Genomic DNA, 24,228 nt, shown 5'->3' on the forward strand with positions numbered 1-24,228 from the left:
CACTGCTCTGCCCAGTATCTACTTTATTTTTCTGTTTCCTGTATCACTGTGTATACTACAGAGTAAAATATTTTAGTAAGTGGGAATATGCAAGACATTTCAGAAAAATATGTGGACACGATAATATCGACATTTTTACAAATGTCGGTACAAAAAGGGTTGTAATCATCAAAATGAAACAGAGAATTAGAAACAGTTTCAATTATGAAACAATAACACCTTTTGATATTCTTCTACAAAATTGCATTTTCTGAAGAAAAACTATTTGACCAGCTTCAGTTACAGTTTCATTTTATCATAACTATCTCAAGTGGGCTAGAACAACAATAAAACTGCTGGTATCTTGTATTAGTAAATTAGTGTTCATGAACTTCCAGCCTCCTTGTGGCCTTCCTTCTTCTCTCAGTGGCTTTGGCTGTCTGAGTAGGTCCATTCCCAAGGTCCTCTGCAAGAGCTTGCAAGAAATATTTTCTCTAGTATATTACACTAGAGCGCTAACTCTCCTTCAGTTCACTGTGTGAGCAGAAAGAGAGCACAACGGAGAATAATTAGAAATCTCTAGTATTACTGTAAATGAGGAAAAATGCTATCGAAGTTGATAGATGTAACTCTTGTGATCAAGAAGAAAACTGGGATTACTTTGCAATGAATTAAATGCACACAAAGAAATACAGTATTGGGTTAAGATTCAATATTAGAGGAGTTTCAGAAATTTCCTCCATAATCCACAGCATATCTAGCTTTGTGCCAACCTGAGTGTAGTTGTCTCCTTCATGCAATGTGGGCATCTCACAGAAGTATAGAACTTACACCTAGAGAGCACTGGGAAGCTGTTTAAACCATTTAGCAGTCTCAGAGTAATTTCTGAATTTCAGCTTGACTTGCATTTTCCACAGTCTGTTTTTTCTTTGTTTTTCTTTCCTGTTTTAATGTTTTTAATGTCTTTTAAATGTCTTCATGTTTATTTTGCCTTATTATTTGCTTCATTTTTTTAAAAGCTGTGCTGATATAGCTCATTTTTGTCTTCTAATCTCTTCTTGCACGGATCTCTTTAGCTTTTTCCCGTACTCCTTTTCCTGTGATTTCTCCTCTTTCTTACTGATGTGCAACCTGAAGTGTTGCTACCTCTTTCCTCTGAAAACATGTGGACTCACGGCAGTTTTAAGAGTTTTGGGGGCAAATATGAGCCAACAGATCTTTCCTACAATCAAAGCCTTAATTTTAATAAATAAAAAATATTGTAGCCTTGCCTGTGGCAGGAGAAGTGGCTCCTGAGTGTTCGTTTTGGCTTCCAAGTCATGAAGGAAATTCTTGAGAAAGTTTTCAGTGATTCAATTTGTTGGTTAGTAAGTCTGCACTCACTGAATTATTTTGTCTATGTGTGGGTGGATGTTTCTCTTTTGCTTTATTTTCCTCCTTTTCCTTTATTTCATTACATTTTTGGCTTTCGTTTTTCTTTTCTCCTACCTTAAATTATTTTTCTCATCATAACACCACCACATCATCTATTTCCATCCACTGTGTCTTTCCAGGTCCTTTTCATCTTGCTTTTTCTACCCTTTTTGTCCTTGTATTCTTCTTGTTCTTGTTGACCCATCATACTTTGCTTGCTCCATTTAAAACTACTGAGAGCAGGCAGCCCTACATGTCTAAGGAACAAGTTTTTATGATATTAAAAGTTAAAATTTGGAGTGTTCAACTTAGGAGGTCTGAAGATTACCTTTCCTGAGACGGTAACAGAATTGGACCTAAAATTCACCTGCATTTCTCCTGTAATGGTCCCTGCTGGATGCTCTGACTTTAGGAGCAGAGCAAGGAGACTGCCTGATGTGTCTGTTTGCTTTGCTGAGCACTCAGGTAGCTGGCAGCCTTAGCATCAGTGGCTGCCACTTGTCATTGCCTATGGCAAGGAAGTGGGGAAGAGTGCAAAGGGATATAGACTGGGAGAAGGGATTTGCTGCCCAGGTTCCTCATGTCCATGGCAGCTTTCAGATCTCTTTTCTCTGAAGCCTGGCTTCTTCCTTCCACAGCCAGGATAGCCCTGTGCAGGGTGGCATGTCCTTTCTCAGTCAAATGTGTGCCTGTGAAGGCTATTGAACTGATGCTAGCATTAACAAGGTGAAATTGTTTTAAGACTGTGTGGTGGATCTTGCTACTATAAAGCCGATAGCAGTGCTGTAAGCAATAACTTGAGGTGGTTCATGCAAGTCTTCAGGCACCATGAGTGAACCTGACTCAGCATCCTGTGCAAGGGTTTAGTGTTCATATAGGAAGGCAGTCTGGCTGATGGTGAATCTTTATGGATTTACTCGTACTTTGAGGCAGCAACTGCAAATTAATCATCATCCCTGTAAGGCAGTGGCTCAGATTTGAGCAATTCTGGTAAGTGTGATTCAGTTTCGACTTTCCCAGGATACTTTGTTTTAGAACAGCTAAGCACAGGCACAGGGAAATATTCCTGGCAGGTGTTTGAGGGCATTATAAGTAAGTAGATGTGTGTGTCTTTGCTCTTGTGCATGTGAAACCCTTGTGTAAACACCCTCAAACCAGCCTTAGTCTAAAATAAATAAGAAATTGTTCAAGCTCATTGAAGAAGCTGAAATATACTAGTTTTCTGTGAGAAATTCTGCATAGAGTTGCTTTAAATTGTATGCAGAAATTAAAACATTTATCGAGATACTGGGATCTGTACTAAATCAGTCTGTGCTACCACAGAGGTTTTTGCTTTCTGGTGGTTTGTACTATCAAGGCAACCATGCTGCATTATAAAGTTTGAAAGCTCTGTTCATTCTTAGGCAGACTGTGCTGGTCTGTGTGACTGATTTGTATGAACTGTAATACATTTTTTGCTCAAGAGCTGTACATTTCTGGCAAATTCTTTTGAGTGCTTTGCAAACCTTTGAAATAAAAAGCTGTGGAGTATTTGAATGCATAAATAAATAGGAGGAAATCACATGCAATAAATCACCAGGAATGTACAGACAGTCTAAGGATTGTGAAAGAAATAAAGTGTGAAATAGCAATGATGCTGTGAAAGAGATATAATAAAATCAGAAAAAACAGGGGGTCAGGTGCTAAGCAGCCTGAAGGCTGCTTTGCTCCACTCCAGAAGCTCAGTACAGCAGTTAAACAAACATTTTATAGCTGGAGGTACACATATTTTAGTTCCTCTGAAGCTGTGTGCTGTGCTACTCTCACTGTGAAGGTGAAATAGCAACACACAGTCCTTGCATTGGCAGTCTGTGGGACTCATTCAGTGGGTCAGTGTGTGGGGGTGGGACAGAAGCAGTATTCACTGCATGTAGCTTTTCATGTTCAGAGCTCCTGCTTAGTTCCCTGACAGTTTCCAAGCTGCTCTGCCCAGTCCTGTATACAGCGAGAGTGGGGGAGTCACAGAGGGATGCTGAAGTCTGTGGAACATCTCCTGACTTGAGGCAACTGGGAAGTTGTTCTTGTCTTCTAAATACACTGCCTCCTGCAAGCAAATATTGGTTTTCATGCATTAGTGGAATGTCACAGGCTATTAGGCATTAAAAGCAAGAAACACAGGGGAGAAGTTTGTAAGGTCGGTCTCAGCTCTGGCCCCTGGTGCCTGTGTGTTACAACATGACTCCAGCACCACTGTACTTAATTTGTCAACTAATGAGACAAAGTGATGGGCTTTTTGCAGTTCATCTCCTTCACTCACAATTGCTGGTGTGCATGTGTGTTTACAGAAATTAAGCTTAAACTTGACTGTAGGAGTTTAATTACAGGGGCACTGTTATGCTTGAGCATTTTCCCCATTAAATGACATTGATCAGTGGGTGACCGTGGTGAGCTCAGCTGTACTGTAACTGTTCCAAAATGGGTCTGGTTGGGGTGAGACCGAAGGAAGGGTTGGAGGGAGAAGAATGACCTGGCTGTGTGAAGGGTACCATAGGAGAAGTCATAGAGATGCTTGCTGAGATCTGCAGCACTCTGGGAATAACTGCTGGCACTGAGAGCCTTTCAATGCCTTCTCTGTGTGTGAAGGGAGGACAGAAAAGGTTGAGCAGGTCCTTGAAAGGAGAAGATTTGTCATTTTTGTATCATGTACTAGAAAAAGGGAAGAGAGTGAAGGGATATGATACAGCAGAGGGGTCAGCTGACAAGATGGGAAGTTTAGCCTCACAATGGTGTTTTACACAAATGCAACTGTGGCAAGACCGTGTGGTGATCTTGTAGTAGACATGTCAGTACAGACAAATCATATGAATACTGGTGCTGACAAATCTTAAGGATTTATCATAAAAAGGCACAGGTTTTGCTCATGCTGCATCAGTTTCTTAATGCAGATATAGGCTGCTCGTTGTACATGGTTTTTAAGAAATCAAGTCAAAGAGAAAGTACTTCTCAGAGCTTTGTAGAGAAATGTGTTATGCAGCAAACCCAGAGGAAGCTCCAGCTCTCCATGTAAGACCTGGTCTTGCACCTCTAGGCATGGGTAATCTTTGGTAATGGCTCATCACAGATCTCACAGACAGGGTGGGCATCTGGCAGAGTTGGAAATAAAGTGACATGCCTGTCCTAGCAAAGTTCAGTCTCATTCTTTTTTCATACAGTCTTTCAGCAGGAGGATTTCAGAGAACACATTTTCTTTTGTTTAATTACCTTTTTGTCTAATGGCCGTTAGTACTGTGTACCACCCTCTGCAAGCTGACCTACACAGGGCTTTTCTTGACTCTTCTATCACTGTTACATGAAACCCAACTGATTCTTTAGCTCAGATATAGACCTGAGACTTTTTTATTACACCTAGAGGTTTCCCTTGAACTCTTGACTGGCAGTCTTAATAAAACTTTATTCTGTTTGCTCATTTTGCTGTTGAATGCTAGGCACGGGGTAGAAACTAAAAATTTAATGTGAACTACTTTCTACCAGTAGATTTATGCTTTGGTCATTGCAAAAGGTAGTATTGGCCTGCTCATGTAAAGAGTAACACTGTACTTCTTACCTGTTACTTGCTCTCCTATTTGTTTTGCCCAAAGAGTTAGACGAAAGCAGGTGTAAGTATAAACATTTTTGCTTTAAGTCTTGCTACTCTTTCTGTCCTCCTGAGTTTGATAAAAATGTATGTTCATGTGAAAAAGTGTAACATTCCTACAACCATTACTGGTATGTTTTTTTGTCATAAATACATGAATATGGTACCAGGTGTTTTAACTGCCTGTATGCATGTCCATTTAAAGTCAAGAGGGTGGCAAACACAGCATTTGGATCTAAAGATGATGCTGTTTGTTATGCACAGAGAATGGAAGAGCATTTGGGTAGGCTTTTAAAATCTTAGCTTTGCTTTGGTCAATTTATTTCTACAATGCAGCATTAGCTCCAGCAGGTCTTTAGAACATAGCTAGTGGGTTACAGAGTCTTTCAGCACCAGATCAGAATCTAGATCAAGTGCAGCTCAGGGTATATAACAGTTATCCCGAGCATCATGGATGCATCGTGGTCCCTCTTTAAGGTGAGTTTGATGAGTCTTAGTTCCTCCTCCTACTGCACAAACTAGCTGCTTAGTCTTGTCCTCAGCAGCAGAGATCGTCTCTTTCTGTGTGTTTCTTGGGGGTTTAGCATAATGATTGCCTGCGTCCGGGTAGACCCTTATATAAGAGGTCCTACCAGGATCAAAATTGTTCCATGGCAGATGTGATGCTTACAGATAGCTATTCACACCAATTTTAGTGTATTTGAATCTCTGGTCTGGTAAATGATGAACATATTATGAGGTAATTTAGGTAAACTGTGTTAGGGAAAGTATTGGAGGGTGAATTCTAAGGGTGAATTTTTAATGTATTTTTTTTTCCCAGTCAGATGATGTTTTCCTGTGGTACCTTGTGGGTAGGATTGGGTCACTTACTGGGTGTCAGAGAAGAGGTACACTCTTGCTGAGAAGAAGGCTTGTGGTGGACCTCCAAACAAAGCTTTGTACTGACTTGCTGAAGTCTTTTGAGAAAGACTTTGAAATTTGAGTTGTACCAGTTTCGTAAAAGAGGGGGAACCTTGCGAAACAACAACTAAAGAGTATTTTTACTGAATGGCAGGAGCAGCTATAGCTGTAGCACCCTCTGGTATATATTCTTATTTCTCTTAAGTATAGCTGACAACACTTATTGCTGTTGAGTGGGTTAGATGCAGGGTAGCAAGGGAACAGCATGACGCCACATTCAGAGGTGGACCACAACTGGCTAGTTGCAGGAGGGGTGTGCTGATGCATGTGCCCTGTGCTACATGCAGGAGAGAACCATGGTCTTTCCTGGGGTGAGGGAATGCTCTTTGTCACAGCCTTTCCCGAAGGAGAGGATTGCTATGGCTCAGGTTCCACCAGGAGGGACAACATGTGCCTCCTGGTTGTGCCATGGGATGGGGAGTGCTCTGCTACCTGTCCCTCCAGGGAGTGCTGCATGGCCACTTGCTGCTTGAAACCCAAGGGACCTGAGCAGTACAAATCTTAGGAGTGTAAGGGTGGATGAGTGTAGTGGTAGTGGGTGGGGTAGAGGTGGCTGGGACACCACAGGTTACCCTAGCGGTATCCTGCACAGGACACTTGCTCTGTGCTCCAAGGGCTTCTCTGCATGGCAGGTTCTTACCAATTTTTTTTGATTGCCAATCAGCATAAGGTATCTTTTACTCAAGAGAAAAACAAGGCTGGAATCATACTTGATATCAAAGTAACCCAAAAGTATTCATGGCCTATAAGTCCACGTGGACATGCCTTGCTGGATTTAGAAACACCAGAGTTATTACACAAAGCATGTCTCATGGATGTGACCTTCTCTGTTCCTCCCACTCAGTAAACAGTGGATTCAGTTATTCTCTAGCTGTGTCTTCCCTGCAAGAAAAGCACATTTTTAACAGTAAGTTACACAAATGGAAGTTAGCAGTCTTTTAAATACTTCGTACAATGAACTTGTGACGGGTTTGCTACAGTTGCAGAGAAAGTAATAAAGAGGCAGGGGATCTAAAAGACATAATGTTGCATTTGCTTTGCTGACTTCTGAGGGAAACGTATTGCTCGTATTTTCCAGTGAGGCAGCCAAAGTGCGCTTAGCTTTCTGTAAATATCCTGACTTGTTTTAGCAGTAAAAAGATACCTGTGGCTGCAAAACTGGCATTTTGCAAAGACACCTTGAGATTCAACTGTGGAAATAGCCATTTAATTTCAGCCAGCCACTTTTATTGTACTGTATTGTGTTGTGTTGTATTGTTTCATTTAGTTTCATTTTGTTTTGTTTTACTTTTTTCCTCTACGCTTCAGTGGAACTTGCCTGCAACTATACCATGTTGTTAGCGAGGAATACCATGAGACATGCTGTCTGCTCAGAGCTGGGAGAGGAGTCTGCAGGTGGTCAAAAGGCTTTTTAGTATTGGTTTCTTTACACCTAAACACCGTAAGATTTAAAGAAAGAACAGACTCTCCAGCCAGAATTCTGGATGCCTCATGCAACAAAAGATCCTGTTGAAGCAATCCCACATTTCTCTATTATGTTAATATTTTCCTCTAACATGAAATGGAAGCGGGCAAGCAAGCTGCTGAGATGGGTTAAGAGGTCTCTACTTACCTGGCGCACGCAGAAGGAAATAATCTGATCTGCTTGAGCAAATCAGCCCTGCAGTCTGCAATAGAAAGCAAGACTGTCTGATGAGAGCTGTGGAAAGGGAGAGGAAGAATTGCATGGCATTGAGGACATTAGCCTGGCTTACTGTCATTCCTTCTGCCTAACCTCTGAGGTGTTTTGTGAGAAGGTGTAAGGTGTGGGCTTGTAATACTTCCTGGACTGTCCTCTCTTTACAGCATTCACTGTCAAGAAGCCCGTTCCAACAAGCTGCCCTAGTTCCCAGTCTCCTCCTTCTCTTTTCTTACTCTGCACATTTGTTTAACTTCTGTTTTAGCCTTGTTTCCTTCCCTTCCCCTTCCCCTTCCCTCCCTCTCTTTCCCTGCCTTCCATAATGCCTCTCACTGAAGAGCAGCCCAGCTGCTTCTCAGACCCTGCTGGGCTCCAGGCTGGAAGGGGTGGGTCACAGTTTTGCTTTGAAGCATCACTGTGGGGCTTCACAACTATGAGAGGAAATTGCTGCCTCCTCCTGTAGCCACGTGATCAAGCTCAGAAGCATTAGAGAAAAGCCTGGGCTGCTTTTCACATCAAATTTTACCACACAGGAAGAAGGTGACTGAAGCGTGATTGAAGGGAAGGTGAAGAGATGTGGAGGAAAGCATGCTGTTTTGAAACTCTTTTCTTTGTCTTTTCCCTGTCGACAACTGGTGGATCTCTTATCAGTTTAGTGCTTTTCTCCAACCACCATATGCTGTAGGATGGGAAGGGCTGAAAGGAACTTATGAGCCACAGATGGCAGCATTTCAGCAATAATAAGGGCATGGAAGGATGCACAAAAGCACCAGAGATAATAAATTAAGTGACAAAATAATATGTTTAGAGGCCCAATAAGGGATGTGCTAATTGGCTGCTTGTGCATTTATACTCCACTCATCATGAAATCCCAGTGACAGTTAAAACTCCACTTTGTTTCTTTGGTCTTCTGAGAGACTTTTGAGCTGACCAGCAAGATAAATCTACAGCAACATCTGGAAAGGATGTGAGTGATCATCTGTATATCAGAAAAGTTGTGTGCTTTTTCATTAAGACCTTTCGTGTGCAGTATGCTCAATGGTAACAAGAACAGGTAGATATCTAAATTCTTGGTATGTTGGTGTCCATGGCTGCCTTTCCATCTCTGGGCTCTAGTGTGATGATTTTGATTTTCCATTATGTGTATTTTCTGCAGTAGCACACCATCAGTTTTCTCTGTGCCACAGTTGTTTTTGATGGAAATCCCTAATTGCAGGAGGAGTTTCTCAGTGTGCAAGTTCTAATGCTGGACAGAAGAGTTGTGTTCAACAGGGCTTTTTGGGAGGCAAAAGGAGATTGCAAAATCAATGTCTTATCTGTATATCTGTTTATGTATGGTTAATGATATTATCACTGTATTTACCCTTCAATTTCATAGTTAAGAGCACAGTGAGATATGTAGAACAAATAATATCATTCAGAGCTGATACTCCAAGATGCCCAGAATCCGGAGAAGTTGTTGTTACATTAAAGTATGTTCTTTTAGCTGTCAGGGATTTTTGCACACTTGAGATATGCAAACTTTATTTTACACTTATGTCATGAGGGCTAAAGTACAAGTTAATGGTAAGGCAACTTCTTCTTGTTTTCTACTTCAAAAATATATGGAATATTTGTATTCTTACCTGTAGTTGAGATTGAAAATTTTGAGAAATTTGCAGATTTTATTTCCACAAGAAAATTTTCATCCTGATTTCCTAACCAGAAGTCCTAAAGTAATTTAGGAGAATATAAGATATTTCTTCTCATCTGCAGTAAGACACAACAAGCCATTCTTCCTACTGTCAAAACCTCTAACTTTTTCAAAGAGACGATGGTTGGAAAAAAACCTCAATAAACTCAAAATATGCATATAATTTTCCAAGTGTAGTAGGTACTTTTAAATGGTTTTAAAATAATGGATTACGAAATAGTTTAGTTCTGCATGACCAAAAATGTGTGGGTATTCATACGCACAGAAAGTTACTACCTCTGTTTTTGACATCCATAGAGGATGCTATCTGAGGTCACAGAAGCCAACAGGTTTCTCAGGTCACCACTGATGCATTGACATCAGTGGTGTGGTAATCAGGCAAAACAAAGACCTTTGCAACTCCACTGCTTCCAGACTGTGTACTTTCCAGCACATTTTTCTGTAAGGTAGAGTTTGCTGAGAACATCACAGTAGGGCATCCCATTGTTTCCAGTGTGCTGAACCGAGAGCCAGGCAGGCACAAGCTTTCTGAATTAAAGTATTTTTCATAAAATGCCAAACACAAATGATCAGAAATTTTTGCCCACGTTGTCCTTGAACATATCTTTTAGATGAGATGTGGATGAGAGAAAGAAAGCAAAACAGACTGAACATTTCTAACATCTAGAAATGCTGAATTATGCAAGTACTAATTTTTAGTATTAAGCAGTGGGATGTTTTTAAGTTAACAGATATCTGGATATTTGAATGTGATTATTCATTCCCTTTTGTCAGTTTTATTCTGGCATGACTTCTAGCCGGAAAGTGGAAAAGTGAGCCTCGTAGCAGGTGAGGGCATGTAGGCACATGTACATGTATGACTGAGAAATAAAGAGGTGTATATCTGTATGTACATTATGTGCAACATCTGTGAAGTGTTTCTGTCGAGAGCCATTCATGCCCTCTTATTCAGAAGGGACTAACTATGTGCTTTAAGAGTAAGTGCAAATGCTTGCTTGCATTTCTGCATGTATGACTGTGAATGCCTGTTTAAGAGTACATACTTCTTTCAGTGAAGTGGAAAAGGTTATGCACCTCTTCAGTGGATTTATAGATGAAGTGTTTGTGAGTTCTGTAAAGATGAATGAAATTTATGGAGTTATTAGAGTAAGCTTGTGATTGCCAGATGTTGGAAAATGTGTGCGCATGCATGCTGGTGCATCTGTTGTTTGGATAATAGGATAGACATGTGGGACAACCGTGCAGTGTAGGTGTTACTGCATTTGGGACCATACCTTCAGCAGGTGTAAATCAGGATGGTTCAGTGGAAGTCAAGAGAGTCCAGCAGTGTGCACTTCCTAGAATCAGTACCTGTGACTGTGTGTAGGGATTTTGACTTGTGGGATCGCGCTTGGCAGAGTGTGTCGGGATGTGACTTTTGGAGCTTGAGCTGAAGACAGTAAAAGAAAAGAGAAAAAGCCAAGCCACAAATACACATCCAAAGAGCATGTATGTTAAGGGAAGAGTACATGCACTGAGACTTATCCTCCAGGCTAAACCACCAGTTTTGTGCTGCTGTCGCTCTGTGGAAGCTGTGACATTGTAGAATATTGATCTTTTACATAATTCAGTTGCTGGCAACATCTGCATTAACAAGTCATGCAGCCTGACAAGAGCAAATCTGCAGAGTGAAATACTTGGTGTTCAAGAGCTGATGTCCAGACTGTCTGGCTTTTGAGTAAGGTTAATTTAATTTAATTGCTGTGGTGGAGCTGGGGACAGCCAAGAGTCTCTTTCAGCCATGACCTCATTCCTTGTTGCACTGCTGCTTACACCCACTGTTGTGCCACCTCTGAGCATGGGTATGAAGCTTGTGTGTCTCTGTCCCCCAAACCTTCCTCATCCTGACTATCTGCTGGATTGAAGAGGAATGTAACTCAGTGTCTCCTTCCTCTGCTGTACATGAAATGGCAGTTTCTAGCTACAGGGCTTCCTCCTGCTCTGGCTGCTAAATACAGTCACAGCCAGGCTCTCATTGAAGCATTGTCTTTGTGTGCGCTGCACAGAATGGCACAGGGTTATTTTTGTCTGGCCAATTGCCATGGTATGGACGTCCACTCATCTGTCCTTTCTTACCCCTAGATCTGTTTCAGCATCAGTTGTCTTCCAACAACTACAGCTGCTGTTGATGTGCTGCATACCTTAATTTTTCAGCTCATCTGGACAGTGGTTTAATTTTTATGTTCTTAAACATCAGTGCCTGGTACAACCCTCTGGATGTAGAGTAAAACATCAGCTTTTGCAACATTGAAAACTCCTAGAGTTTGAACACTTTCTGTGAATAAGTTCATCTTAAGCATTGTTCACTTTTGCAAGTTATCTGATCATTTTCAAGTTGTTAAGATAATTGTTTTAAATTGGTATGAGGTACATTATTGGTTGTAGCTGAAGGGGAGATTCCATTTATGGCTTGGCATGTGTGTCTGATATTTTAGATTTCAAATTAAATTTTTTTTATATGACACGATTGCCTTTCATAGCATGGGCTGGAAAAAAGCTTCTAATGCATCCTTTCCAAGTCCATGGACCATACTCTCATAATGCAGTGCTGTAGCATATTCAGTCTCTTGTGGTTCTATCTCCCATTAACTCATACCAACTCCATCCCATATTCTCACATCACTTTTAAAAGTAACTTTTTATGTTCCTGGCTCAGTCTTGAAACACCAGAAGTCAAAAAATCAGCACCATGTTCAGGTGCTTCTGGAGAATCTTCTCTCTTAACCCTACCTGCATGGCTACATAGTCAAAGGCAGGAAAACTGGCTAGTTTGGATGTGAATCAGTCATATGTGAAGCAAATAAAAGGAAAAATATGTTTATCACTCGTGAAAAATGCCCCAGGCTCATTGTTTAGTAAAAACATCTGGTCATTCTGCAGAGGTGATCAAAACAGCAAACAAAATGTTGGGTTACAAGAAACTTCCCAATGGAAAGTACCGTTGAAAATACTATAATTTCTACTATGTAAGCCAGTGGCAGATCACTGATTTAAACCCCAAATATATTTTTAAGAAAGCAATCTCATACATATAGTTACGTGTTTTTGTGTGTGCGTGTGTGTATGTAATAAAAATAGAACATATTCAGAGCGAGCAATTAAAATGTACAGAGTCAAGGAGAAGGTTAGTTATGAATAAAATCTGAAAGGATTTGGATTACAGTCAAGAAGCTTAGACAGAAATCAATCAGAATTGTACTAGGCTAGATAGTCTCCCAAAGTCTGGCTCAGAAAAGAGTGTAGGGGGGTTTGAAGGACACCTTGGCTAATACAGCATGTGGATGAAAATAATGTAGTTTAATGATTTGTTGAAATATTACAAACCCAAACATCAGTTCCACAGGACTAGCCTGATAATTACTGTTTTCCCAAAAGAAAATTGTAGATTGTGAACAAAACAAACAATTTAAACTTGAAACTTCAGCTTAAGGGAGCTTCATTTTTATTGTAAAACCTTTCACATGAAAACTTCCTGATTGTTTTCCTTTTGAAATGGTTTCATTTAGAAAGGAAATACAAGTAATACATAGAGAGGTATTTATTTCGTTATGACATGGAAGAAAATGAACACTCATACTAAAAAGGCAATGCATTTTAAAGTGAAAAAGGACTCTTTCTCCTCTTGTGTGCACAGTTACACAGTGGAACTCACCGCCGTATGACAGCAGTGCCAAGAGCTCAGTAGGACTCAGGAAAGGGTTGGACATTTCTCATGACTAAGACACCAGCTAGCTCCCCGATACCGCTGTCATGATAAACATCATGGTATAGGGAAACATATGTAATGTCTCTTTCCCTGTGGTTTGTAGTCCACCAGATACCTTTAGCTTGCAAATATTTAAAAAGTTATCCTTCATTTGTTTGAGTTGTATTCATACCTGCAAAAAGATGGCAATATTTTCTGGATGTTGCAGTCGTTTTGAATTTCTTGGTGATTTCACATTGGTCTCAGAGAGAACAGGTACCTCTGCAACATTAATCTTGTGTCATTTTTTCCTTTATTACAAATGATTTTCTTTTTTTTCCTGGCTGACGGGGCACAGTCCAAGCCACAGAATCCAGAAACAGACTGTCCCAGAGCTTGTGCTGACTCCCGTCAGGGCAGGGCCTGCCACAGAGCTGAGATCTGGTTTCAAACTCCTGCACAATTTGTGGTTATTTAGAACCAACATTTTGGTTTAGGCTGGTCTCTAAATATTTGTTGTATTTATAAGAATAATGATTCTATGTTTATGGGCTACAGCATATAGTGAATCTAATGCCTGATCTCTTATTTTTTTTTAGCTTTGCCTAACTTTCAAGGGCATTTCCACTCTTTAATTTTACACAAACTCTTGGACACTGGCCAGAGAAATTCTTTGTAGTCTGTACAGTTCAGGATCTTGGCCAGATTAAAGTTGTCATCAATTTCACCTCCTTCTTCTTTTAATAACATCCCACTTTCTCCTTTGTACTTCCCATGTTTTTAAAGGTTGCCATTCTCTGTGTTGTTTTGCATTTTCTTCAATGACATGCTCTTTTATTTTATCTCCTGATTTAACCGAATCTTATTTTTCTGCATGCTCTTTTTAAGCCCTTTACCATTTCAAGTATGGGCTTTCTGAATATTTGCTACTGAGCAGTCCTTTTGTGAGACTGTGCTGGTGATCCCTTGTCCTACAGCAGTGCTGACTGACAGCTGCAGAGAATCTCCTCAGGGAATTTTAGAAATCTCTTGGTTTCTTCTATAGTGAAATTTCAAATTGCATTTTCTTCTAGATTCCTTCAGTATCTAGTCTGAGATACTGAAGGCCCCAGCTATTTTTTTCTTTCTGGAAAGACAACAGTAAAACATCAAACAATGGCTCCAAGTTTTGCTACTTCGTTGGGGCTTGTTCTCCTGAAATGTGATTGCCAGAAGTCTCTGCTGGGGAAAGGCTGTGCTTATAAAATACTTTTAAGCAAAGAAGTTACCTCAATCCAGAGATGGGAGAGTTTATAGAACAGGTCTTTGGTTGACATCCATTTGATGGGATATTTTTAGTTGTGATGGATAGTCTAAAGCACAGACTGATGAGTTGCAGGCAGTTTTCCTGAGAGAATAAGGTGAGATTGGGTATTGAGTCTACAAAGAAATCCTGTTCTGTGACACTACTCAGAACACTCTTGGTTACCCAGCTTACACTTCTGTAATGAGAATTTGTATTTGCCAAGGATGACTTCAGAGCCCAGCAGCCAGCATCTCCATTTTTAGCTGATGCAGCTCAAAACTGGAGCTGGTTTCTTGAATGCCTGGTCCTAAAGTGTATGTTGGCAAAACGTGTAAGTTTTCTTTTTCTCAGCATTCTAAAAAAATACAATAGATTGTGAGATAAAAAAAATCACTTTAAACTTTAACTCTGGCTGATATTCTTTCTCCTGGCTGGAGCAAGCATTAACTTTTGAGGGCAAAACCCCAGGTCTAAGTATACTAGTAAACCCCAGCTGCTTTGTACTTCTTTGCCAATACTGAGAAGCCATAAACCCAATTTAACTTGCTGGTTAAACTAGACTTACAGCTGTTTTGCATTGCTGGAGTGAGGCAGAGCAGCTGGAACATACCAGTGAATCAGTGATTTTTTCTTTGCTGGGTCTTGTGTCCCGTTGTTGTGTCTTATGTGGAATAAGCCAAGGCAGGGGCAGTCAGCTCTTGGCAGTGCACAGTCAAGTTGATGTAAGACTTGCATTTAGAGCCAAAGCCACCTCGTCTTTATGTTTGCTTTTATGTTCTCCTACTAGTTGTGTTTACCATGGGGATATAGATGTGTAGTATTTCCATGTCATGCTGGCCTTATACTCAGCCTTTGTTTTGGTAAGGGCAGCCATTGGCTTGAGTGTATTTTACAAGCTTTGCTGGCTCAAGTCATTTCATCAAAACACCTTATAAGACTAAAGTGCCAGAGGAATTCTTCACTTCCGAATCCGCTTGTCTCTCATTGATTTAACTTGTGACAGTTTTCAGGTCTCTGGATTTGTCCGTGCCATATTTCCCCATCTTCAATGTATTCTAGTTTTATCTTTTTAAGTCTTGCTGATATTAATGCCATTTTGTCCTGTTGTGGTTCCATAAAAGGGTCTCAGGCTGGAAATTACTCAAATGCTCCTCTTGGCTTAGATTGCAATGCAGCATTAGTATGTATGAAGTTCTAGGTCTAGACAAACTTGTACTGTCCCCAGATCAGTAAATTCTGATATTGGTTGCAACTTGTAGTCATTAATGTAATCAAAATAAGTATTACTGGGGATTTGACTATATGATCCTTAAAAGGTCCCTGCCAACTCAAACAATTCTATGACTATTATCAGCAATAAACACATTACAAATTCTAGCTATATGTAGTTGGTAATGGGCCTAATGCTGGAAGAAGTTACAATTAATATACTAAGATATGCGAAGGAATGGAAAACAGTTCAAGGGGACAAGGCAATATATAAGAAAACCTGCAGAACTCTTTTTGTGTTATTTGTTGTGCGAAGCACGTGCATATGGTTACAATCACCTGGGAAGCATTTAGAAACCTTTGCTTACAGCAAGAGCAATTGCCAGATCAGCTGTGTAAAATACAACCATGCTAATCTGAATGGCTCTGTTGAACTCCAGACTGCCTCATCTCTGCTGTGACTGCTGTCTTTACCATAGCCAGACTTCTTGTGTAATTTTGAAGTTACTGAGGTCTTTGTTTTAACTTCTGCCCAATTATTAATAACTGTTGGAAAACAGCTGTATGCCTGAAATAGTTGTACCAGAAGCCACCGTACCATGGCAAGATGAACTACCACCCTTCCAAACTGTTCAGACTTAGCAAGTTTCTGTTCTTTCGCTTTCATAGGGCTCTGACGTTTTGTACCCAGATTCCAGTAATGTTATACTGCTATATGCATTGTTCCCATGCTACTGATTTTGTGGGGTGGCAGTAGCCAGTTTGAAACTTAGAAATCTAAAAAGAACCATGAGATCTGTCTGCAACCAGCAGCAAAAACAAGGTGTCTGTTCTCTGTTAATTTCAGCTGAGTTCACAGAAAAAAAGCGATGTCCCCAGAATTTTCTCTGCTCATGCATGTCCAGGATTTTGCACCTTCTTTGTAGTCTGCAGATCCTGATTCCCAGAAAATCAACTGCAGGGGAGAGGGAAAGACCACCTGTTGTACTACATGTTCACAAACCTTGCAAACAAAAATAAACAATTTAAAAAAAAAAAAAAAGCCTAACAGCTTGTAACAGCTGCCACATTCCACCCGAGAGAAATCTTTATGTTAATGGAATCTGGCAGGATCTACATTAGATATCTACATGTATGCAAATTCCAAAAGAAAAGAAAAAAGAAAAAAGAGGAAGAGAATAAATCTTTTGGGGTCCTCTGGGTAGGTAGTGGTTTATGTATGTCACATTGTTCTCACTCCTGTAGATTGCATTCTTTCATACTTTGGAGTAAAAAATTTTTTGAATGCATGAGCTGCGTGATATGACCAAGGACTAAACTGAGGTGTGGTTTTTGTTTTTTTTTTTTTTTTTAGTGGTTAAATATGAGGCACAGTATCCCTGCTGTGCTCCAGCTGCAGAGAAAATTCTGCTGAAGATCCATGTATGAATTTACTTAGGAAATTAATATCTTTTAGTGTCTCACATACCAGTTTCCCTCTTGTACCAGACTGACAAAAAAGCAGAGAATGTACATGAAGAATACTAGGCAGCTGAGCTGTAGTAAGAAGTCAGGCAGTAGCAGCTTACTGTTTTGTGCAAGAATGTTCTGATCCCAGCACACATAGCGTTGGTGCAGGAGGCTGGTTTGAGTTATTTTCCATCATCTTGGGGCACTCAGTGGGGATGCTGACCTCAGAGTCACCATGCCTGTGAAAACGGTGTTTCCTTCCTATCTGCCAACAAGAAGCCTGGGAATTTGTGGATGAAAAGAAATTATGAGCTGAGGATTTCCAGGGCGATCTGGAGATTGTAAAAATAGGAAAGGGATTAAGAAAGAAAAAATCTGAACTAGTTTAGTGTTCCTCTGTAATCTCAGCAATGGCCATGATATTCCTGGGAGCTCTGAAAGTGACCCTGTGGTCTTCTTGGTAGGCTCAAAGGTTGCTGAAAGTACTGAGAAATTCCCTCTCCTCCAGCTCCAACACTGTTAAACTGAAGTAGCTGGATACATGGTCAGTGTGGCAAGAAGGGATGATAGGAATCCATCCAGTAGGGTAGTAGAAAGGGAACAGTATTTTTGCACACTGGCAGTGAAAGAGAGCTACGCTTCAGGTCTCAGAGAGGTTTTTGGCACGTTGAACCCATGGGTCTTCACCGTGAAGTTTTCAGTAGTGTCACATTAGTTTCAAGCTCCTTGAAATACAATGCTTGCAAGAGCCTTCCTCTTTTTGACAGATCAGGGGATTTTATGATGAGTGTGGTCAAACACTGGAACAGGTTGCCCAGAGAGGTGGGAGATGCCCCATCCCTGGAGACATTCCAGGCCAGGCTGGACAGGACTCTGAGCAACCTGATCTAGCTGAAGATCTCCCTGCTCATTGCAGGGGGGTTGGACTAGATGACCTTTGAAGATAATTTCCAATCCAAACTATTCTATGATTCTATCAGAAAAAAAAAAGCAAAAAAAAGGACATAAGGAACAGGCAAGAGTGGAAATGAATGGGTTTAGAAGAGATTTGCAAGAAGGGGGAAACAAAAGAGGCAAAGTGATATGAACTGTGCAATCAGCAAGAGCTTTGGAGATGTTCACCTCAATAGTTATGGTGCAGCAGGAAGGGGTCTTCTTCAAGCAGACAGGTGACGGGAAGTACTTTGTAAAGAAAAGTAGGTAAGATCAGAAGGTGCAAGTTCATGGATGTCTGTAAAAGCAGTGAGGAACACTTTGTCCTGAGACTGTCTCAAATGAAATTCCAGTGGAGTACTGTAGGTTTAGAAGCCTCAGTTGCATCTGCTCTCACTTTTGCTAGTTGCCAGGAATGGATGAACTTGGTTTTGAACAATACTTTCTTTAGGACTGTACTGTATCCTAGCAAGAGAAAAACATAAAACTGTTTCAATTGCTACTTACCTAAGATATGCCCTGAAGTGCCACAGATTGCAACCTAGCAAGGTTGCAAAAGCAGAGAATCTTATATTGTCACTTTGGGGACAGAAGAAATTATAGGAAGCTCATCTTCCTCAGAAATCCTTCTGTTTGTCCTTCAGTTAGACACAATATGTAGTACTAGCCACAGTCTCCACCTCAGAGTGTTCATGGGCACGTTCTATTTTGTTGGAGCTTCAGGACCTATTCCCTCATTCCCTTCTGCTTACACCAATGTAAAGTAGAAACAGTATCTTAAGATTAGCAAAGTTGCGCCCCACTGAACTTGGCACATGAAGAACACCAAGCTCCCAGTTTTAATGTCAGAAGAAAACTCAGACCTTCCTTGCTTGTTTCATTGCAAGCAAGTCTGTGCAGCAGAGTGACTTGAGCTGTGCCAGCTGCCACAACTAATTACGACATATGGAGACTGGTTCACCCTGCACCCCTCTGTCTGTTGCCCACTTACAGATGTTGACACCTGTCTCTTGATTAATCCAGAATCCTAACACACATAGAGAACTCTAGCCAAGAATCACAGAGTCTTCAAGAGCTGTATGTCACTAGGCATCATTTTCATATGTCAGATGCACTTAATGTCCCCTGAATTCCCTACGTATGGCATGAACTCAGTGTATCGAACTGTATCCACCATTCAGGAGCACTTAGCTCAGGAAAGGCTGAAGAAAACACCAAAACCCATTTCAGTGTCTACTGAGACTGAACTGAGAGCAGCAACACTAGTGACTCCCCCTCTCCTATTTCCAAAATTGGAGGAAGGAGACGTACTTGCTGTTCTGTGCACTAATTTGGTCCAAATGGGAGCCTGTATGTGGTACTGCATGGTTGGTTAGATACCGGTGTATCATTAATTAGGGAATGTCTTTTGCAATTTTTTATTTGTGCCAGCATGGCAAATTATGTCCAAGAATGTGGCTCTCCTTCCACTTCCGTCATTGTAAAGAAAACTCTCCAAAACTCTGTTAAAGTCAGTGAAGTGACATTGGCATACAATCAGTGAGAGGGGGCTTCAGTCTCTGATATTTTTCTGCAGCATGCAATTCCAGTCAATTCCCAGGGATCCCCAAGACTCCAGCCACATGCCCAGTTTGAAAGGCTGTCCAGGAAATGCCGGAATGATGCAGGGACAGCATCTAGCCAGGTGCCATCTGTTGGCCATTTACCATACTGCTTCAGAGGATGCACAGTTTCTGAGTGCCTGAATCAAGTACAGATGATGTGGCCTAAAAGTCTCTTTAGATGCAAACCTGCAGGTTAGTACCTCATTCAGGGAGGAGGACTTCATGGTGGAAGCTTTTCCCTAGGTCCAGTCTCTTCAGACCCACTCTGTAGTTTTCCTATACTTTCTTAGTACCTCAGAGAAGATGTAAGACTTTTGGTTAATGGTTCAGCTCTTACAGTGATCTGTGAAGCAGTCTTGCTTTCTGTTGAAGGATAAACTGGTTAATCATCACTAGGAAAACGAATATCCTAAGCATAGAGACCCCTACTCAGGCTTACCTGTACCAACATTCTCAGGTGGAATAATTTGAGCTAGAGGAAGCAGATAAGGATCACTTTGCTCCTGCATCACGGGGCTTCTGAAGCAGGGAGTAAACATCTCAGCCCCTCTGTACTCTCAGATTAATTCTCTCTTGTGGTCACAGAATAATTCCAGCAGGTTATATCATATTATCTGGAATCAGCTTGTGTCTAGGATATCAGTTCTGGGTGTGGTATTGATTGGCATGGAACAATCCTTTGTTGGTAGGTTTGTGCTACTCCTTTAGAGGAATGGACCTATTATTGCTTTAGCCCAACTTGGAAGTCAGTGGGGGACATAAAGGACTCCATATTTGAAGTGGATTGGGAGCAACACATACTGAACCTTTGTAATGTCCTACAGAATTTATGCATTGTACAGCCAGATTGTCTAAATCGTTGGCAAAGTTCACTGAAAACATCCTTCAGGCAAGCCCACTATCCAACGACATATTCGCCTGGAGTTCTTACAGAAGATAAAGGCTTCCCGATTGCACCAGGGCTGTAAGTTTTTCATATACTATCAGCCAAACAGTTTATGTCCATACCACTGCAGCAGTATGAATTTTCCAGAAATTTTCCCATGTGGCAGGAGGTGAGGCTGGTAGTTCTGCAGGTGGCATCTTCACCCCCAGCCGCTTCTTTACTATGGCCCTCTGCTCTGGTGAGCAAGCTGCTCCAGGAGATCCTGTCTCTCTGAAGCACTGTAAATATGAGACTCAGCCTGCACATCCTCAGGGTTATTAAAAAGTCTCTGGCACTTCATTGTACAGAAGGAAATTTAGCTGGGGTGATTTGATCACATTTTTAACATAGATTGTTACTTTTTGTCTCCTCAAGTTTCCCCTTCAGAGATATCTCTTTCTTTCTTGAAGTGCAGAGAAAACTTATAAATAGCTGCTTTCTTACTTCACTGTGATGCTTGTGTTTAGGTGATCAACGAGGACAATCTAAAGTACTGTTTCTGTATCATCTCTGAAATCTACAAAGCTCCTCTTGAGCCATTTGATTGAGTGCTTCACATCACTTTATTCCTCTGTCAATTGTCTACATAATACTAGTGCCAATTTGTTAAAAATCAGGTTCAAAACACAAGCACATTGCTTTGCAGAATGTAGTGAATTATTTTGATGTAACGTGGGTGTGCACTGTGTTGCAAAATAACACTGCTATTTGCAAAATTCCGGCGTAGTTGTACTGTATGAGAGCTGGGACCATATATATACACCATATCTAACTAATCCATAAATTAGATATTTTTGCAAAGAAATGGCCATCTGACTCAACGTGCCAACCTGGACTTTTAAACTAGTCAAACCTCATGTTTTTGTTTCTTTGCTTATTTTTTGAGCAAGCCTTCTTCTTCGTCTCCCTTGTAAAGAGAGGTGGTTGTCTCATGCTCTTTTCTGCAGTTTGCTTCAATTACTTTCCTTGGTAACCTATTCCATATGTTTACTATCTCCCCTTTTTGTCCTTCAGTAGCCTAGAGCATTTTCCTCACCAAAAGCTGCATGGTTATTTTCCCAGGAAATATCACTCTTCCAAAAAATATATTATACGAGCAAACAAAACACATTTCCAAAATGGTGCTGCCAAATAACAAAATTTAAAAATGCTTATTATTTTTGATGACAAGGATATTAAAAGGGCAAAAAGAGTGTTGTTTAAAGATAACCAACTCTGCAATAATAGTGTGAAAGGATATTCAATTTAGTGGAACGTAGTTTTCCAGTAAGCCCATCTAATCTTGGATTGAAAAGATGGGATGAATTTTTTTTTTTAATTTCTATTTTATCATCTGTATTTTTTACTCCATTCCTAGCATTGTGGTGATGTTTGTTACTGTTCACATTTTATGTTGAGGGTCCTTTCTTCAGCTGTTTCTAAAACTTTACAAAAATGCCGGTTGTCATGGTGGAAACCCAAAGCCCCAAACCAGGCCATAAATCACAACAAACTATAAATATATATGTGTGTGTATATATATATATGGACATTATTCTGTTCTTTAGCACCACCCTTGTTGGCTTTCCTCTTCCCTCCTTTTACGACTCACAGCAGGTAGAGCTGAAGTGTCTTACCTGATATGTTTACTTTGCAGATTCAGAGCAGAGCACTGGGTCAGACACAGAGGTGCTGGCAGAAAGGACATCCTGCTCGTTTGGCTCCCATTCGGACCTTACATCTAGCGGCTCAGGCCCTCAGCCTCCTCCACCTTCATCCATGGAAGAGATTCAGGTAGAGCTGCAGTGTGCTGACCTCTGGAAAAGATTTCATGATATTGGGACAGAGATGATCATCACGAAAGCAGGCAGGTAAGATACCTCTGGCTGTCTAGTTAAAAACAAAACAACAAAAAACCAACCAAAACAAAAACTACAAACGCCCCCCCCCAAACCCCAAACTCACCAAAACCCAGATCATAACAAAACGAATGATTTTTTTTTTCTTTAAGAAAAAGAGTGCTTTTTTCTTCTTGATAAGCCAAAGGAATAAATGTGCAGGAAAAATTAAATGGCTGTCAGAGTTTCACAGCTGTATCTCCTACTAGCTTTCCTAAGACAGGTAAAGTTGTTTCATATTGCTGCTTGAATCAATGGCTCCAAAGGAAAACTGGCAGCTGCAGGAAACTGTTGAGGATAGCCTTTCCTTTGAGCGAATAAATCAGGAAATAATCATTGTGCTGTTGGCTCTACTGAATTTAAGATAAGTTATGAATTTGGGGTAAGCCATTTGATTTTCCTTTCACGCTCCCATAGCACTTCGTGAGCCAGTTGATTTAATCTCAAATATAGTGAAATCCTAACTCACCTTTGCACCAAATGAATTTCTTCCTGCAGTTCTAAATAGATAAAATGTTAATGACTTCCTGTACCAAAAAATGTGTGGGCTTAGTGTTTCCCTCTGCTATTGCAACTGATACCACGACAGCTGATGTTAGGAAGAGCCACTAATAAGCTAGATTTTTTTAAAATGAAAAACTCACCCTGCCATGCCATTAGCCAAGGGTAAGATCTTCATTGCTGTCTGCTATTGAAAATGGCTATAAATCTGTTCACCAAAACGCAACTTGAACCTAGCTGTAAATTTCTAGATTCCTCAAACTATAAAGGATCCCAGACTTTTAGACAAGTTTGCGTTAACAGGATGTTCCCTGCTTTCATCTAACGATGCTTTAATTCTGCTTGATGCGGCGCAGAAGGAAGTCAGCACCACGGACAGAGGCAATTAAAGCGAGCAAGCCACGTGACTGTCCCAGGAGCTGTTCTGCCCCTTGCGCAGACGTGCAGAAGAGAATTTCCTCCAAGTTTTGGGGAAAAAAACCCCACGGGTTTCCTATTGTTTATAATTCTGTTTCCTCTCTGAGCTCTCAGATTTTGCCAGAACAGCTAGACTTGGTGTTTCATGTTCTTGTGAAGTGAGCACTATTCCTCTGTAGCCCCAAGAAGTGCAGGTAATATGAGGAAAGTTGTGTTGGACAAACAACCCAGATAATCCCTGACAAAGGTTATCAAAACCAGATCAGCTCCTGGTGTTAGATATATGATCTAACTGGCACAGGAAACACCTTGCATCAGTACAGAGCAGGCTGCTGGTTTTTCCCTTTTGCCTCAAATGGAAGAGACAGAGTAACCGGAATTACAACATTTGCTATTATGCAAAACCTTTTCTCTAGAGATGTCAAAGCAGATACAGAGAAAATTATTATTATTATCCTCTTTTCATGGGGAGTGAAATTGACACCTAAACAGATTAAACGATCTGTTCATCATCATTAAATATCACAGTGGAAGAACCAAGTTTCTTGCTCCTGACTTTGTTGCCCTCGTGTCTGGGCCATGCTGTCTCAGAAAATCAAAATAATATATTGTTACTTTTTGGCTTGACTATAATTAATTCTCTTGTGATACATGGAGTAGATAGACTTAACGGCAGCATAAATATCTCAAAGCCTGTGGCATGAAGATTATCTCAGCAGCTCACATATTGCTGAATGAAGAATCTGACCTTTCTGGGATCTTAAAAAGCCATACCCTGCTTACAGGTTTCTTTAAAAAAAGTCACCAAAAGAGTTGCAAGATCAATGCCACTGCAATTTTGCAAATAGTTGAACATAACTTCTTAGAAAAACCTTGACAGCATTGGCAGGGCTCCTGGAGAAGGAAGGGTTCATGAAAAAAACCCCCATGACAACAACAACAACAAAAACTCCAAAAAACCACCACAC

At 40.7% G+C, this 24,228-nt stretch overlaps 1 protein-coding gene across 1 annotated transcript in view; it reads left to right on the forward strand.

The window, feature by feature from the left end:
- The window catches only part of TBX15 (T-box transcription factor 15), a 95,664-nt gene that overhangs the window by 35,960 nt on the left and 35,476 nt on the right, over positions 1-24,228 (forward strand). Inside the window, exon 2 of the mRNA XM_065628200.1 lies at positions 22,102-22,315. Within this exon, the coding sequence (XP_065484272.1) occupies positions 22,102-22,315 (214 nt within the window). The remainder of the gene's footprint in view (positions 1-22,101; positions 22,316-24,228) is intronic.

Source organism: Caloenas nicobarica, chromosome 1 (assembly GCF_036013445.1).
Source record: "Caloenas nicobarica isolate bCalNic1 chromosome 1, bCalNic1.hap1, whole genome shotgun sequence".
NCBI classification, from domain to species: Eukaryota; Metazoa; Chordata; class Aves; order Columbiformes; family Columbidae; genus Caloenas; species Caloenas nicobarica.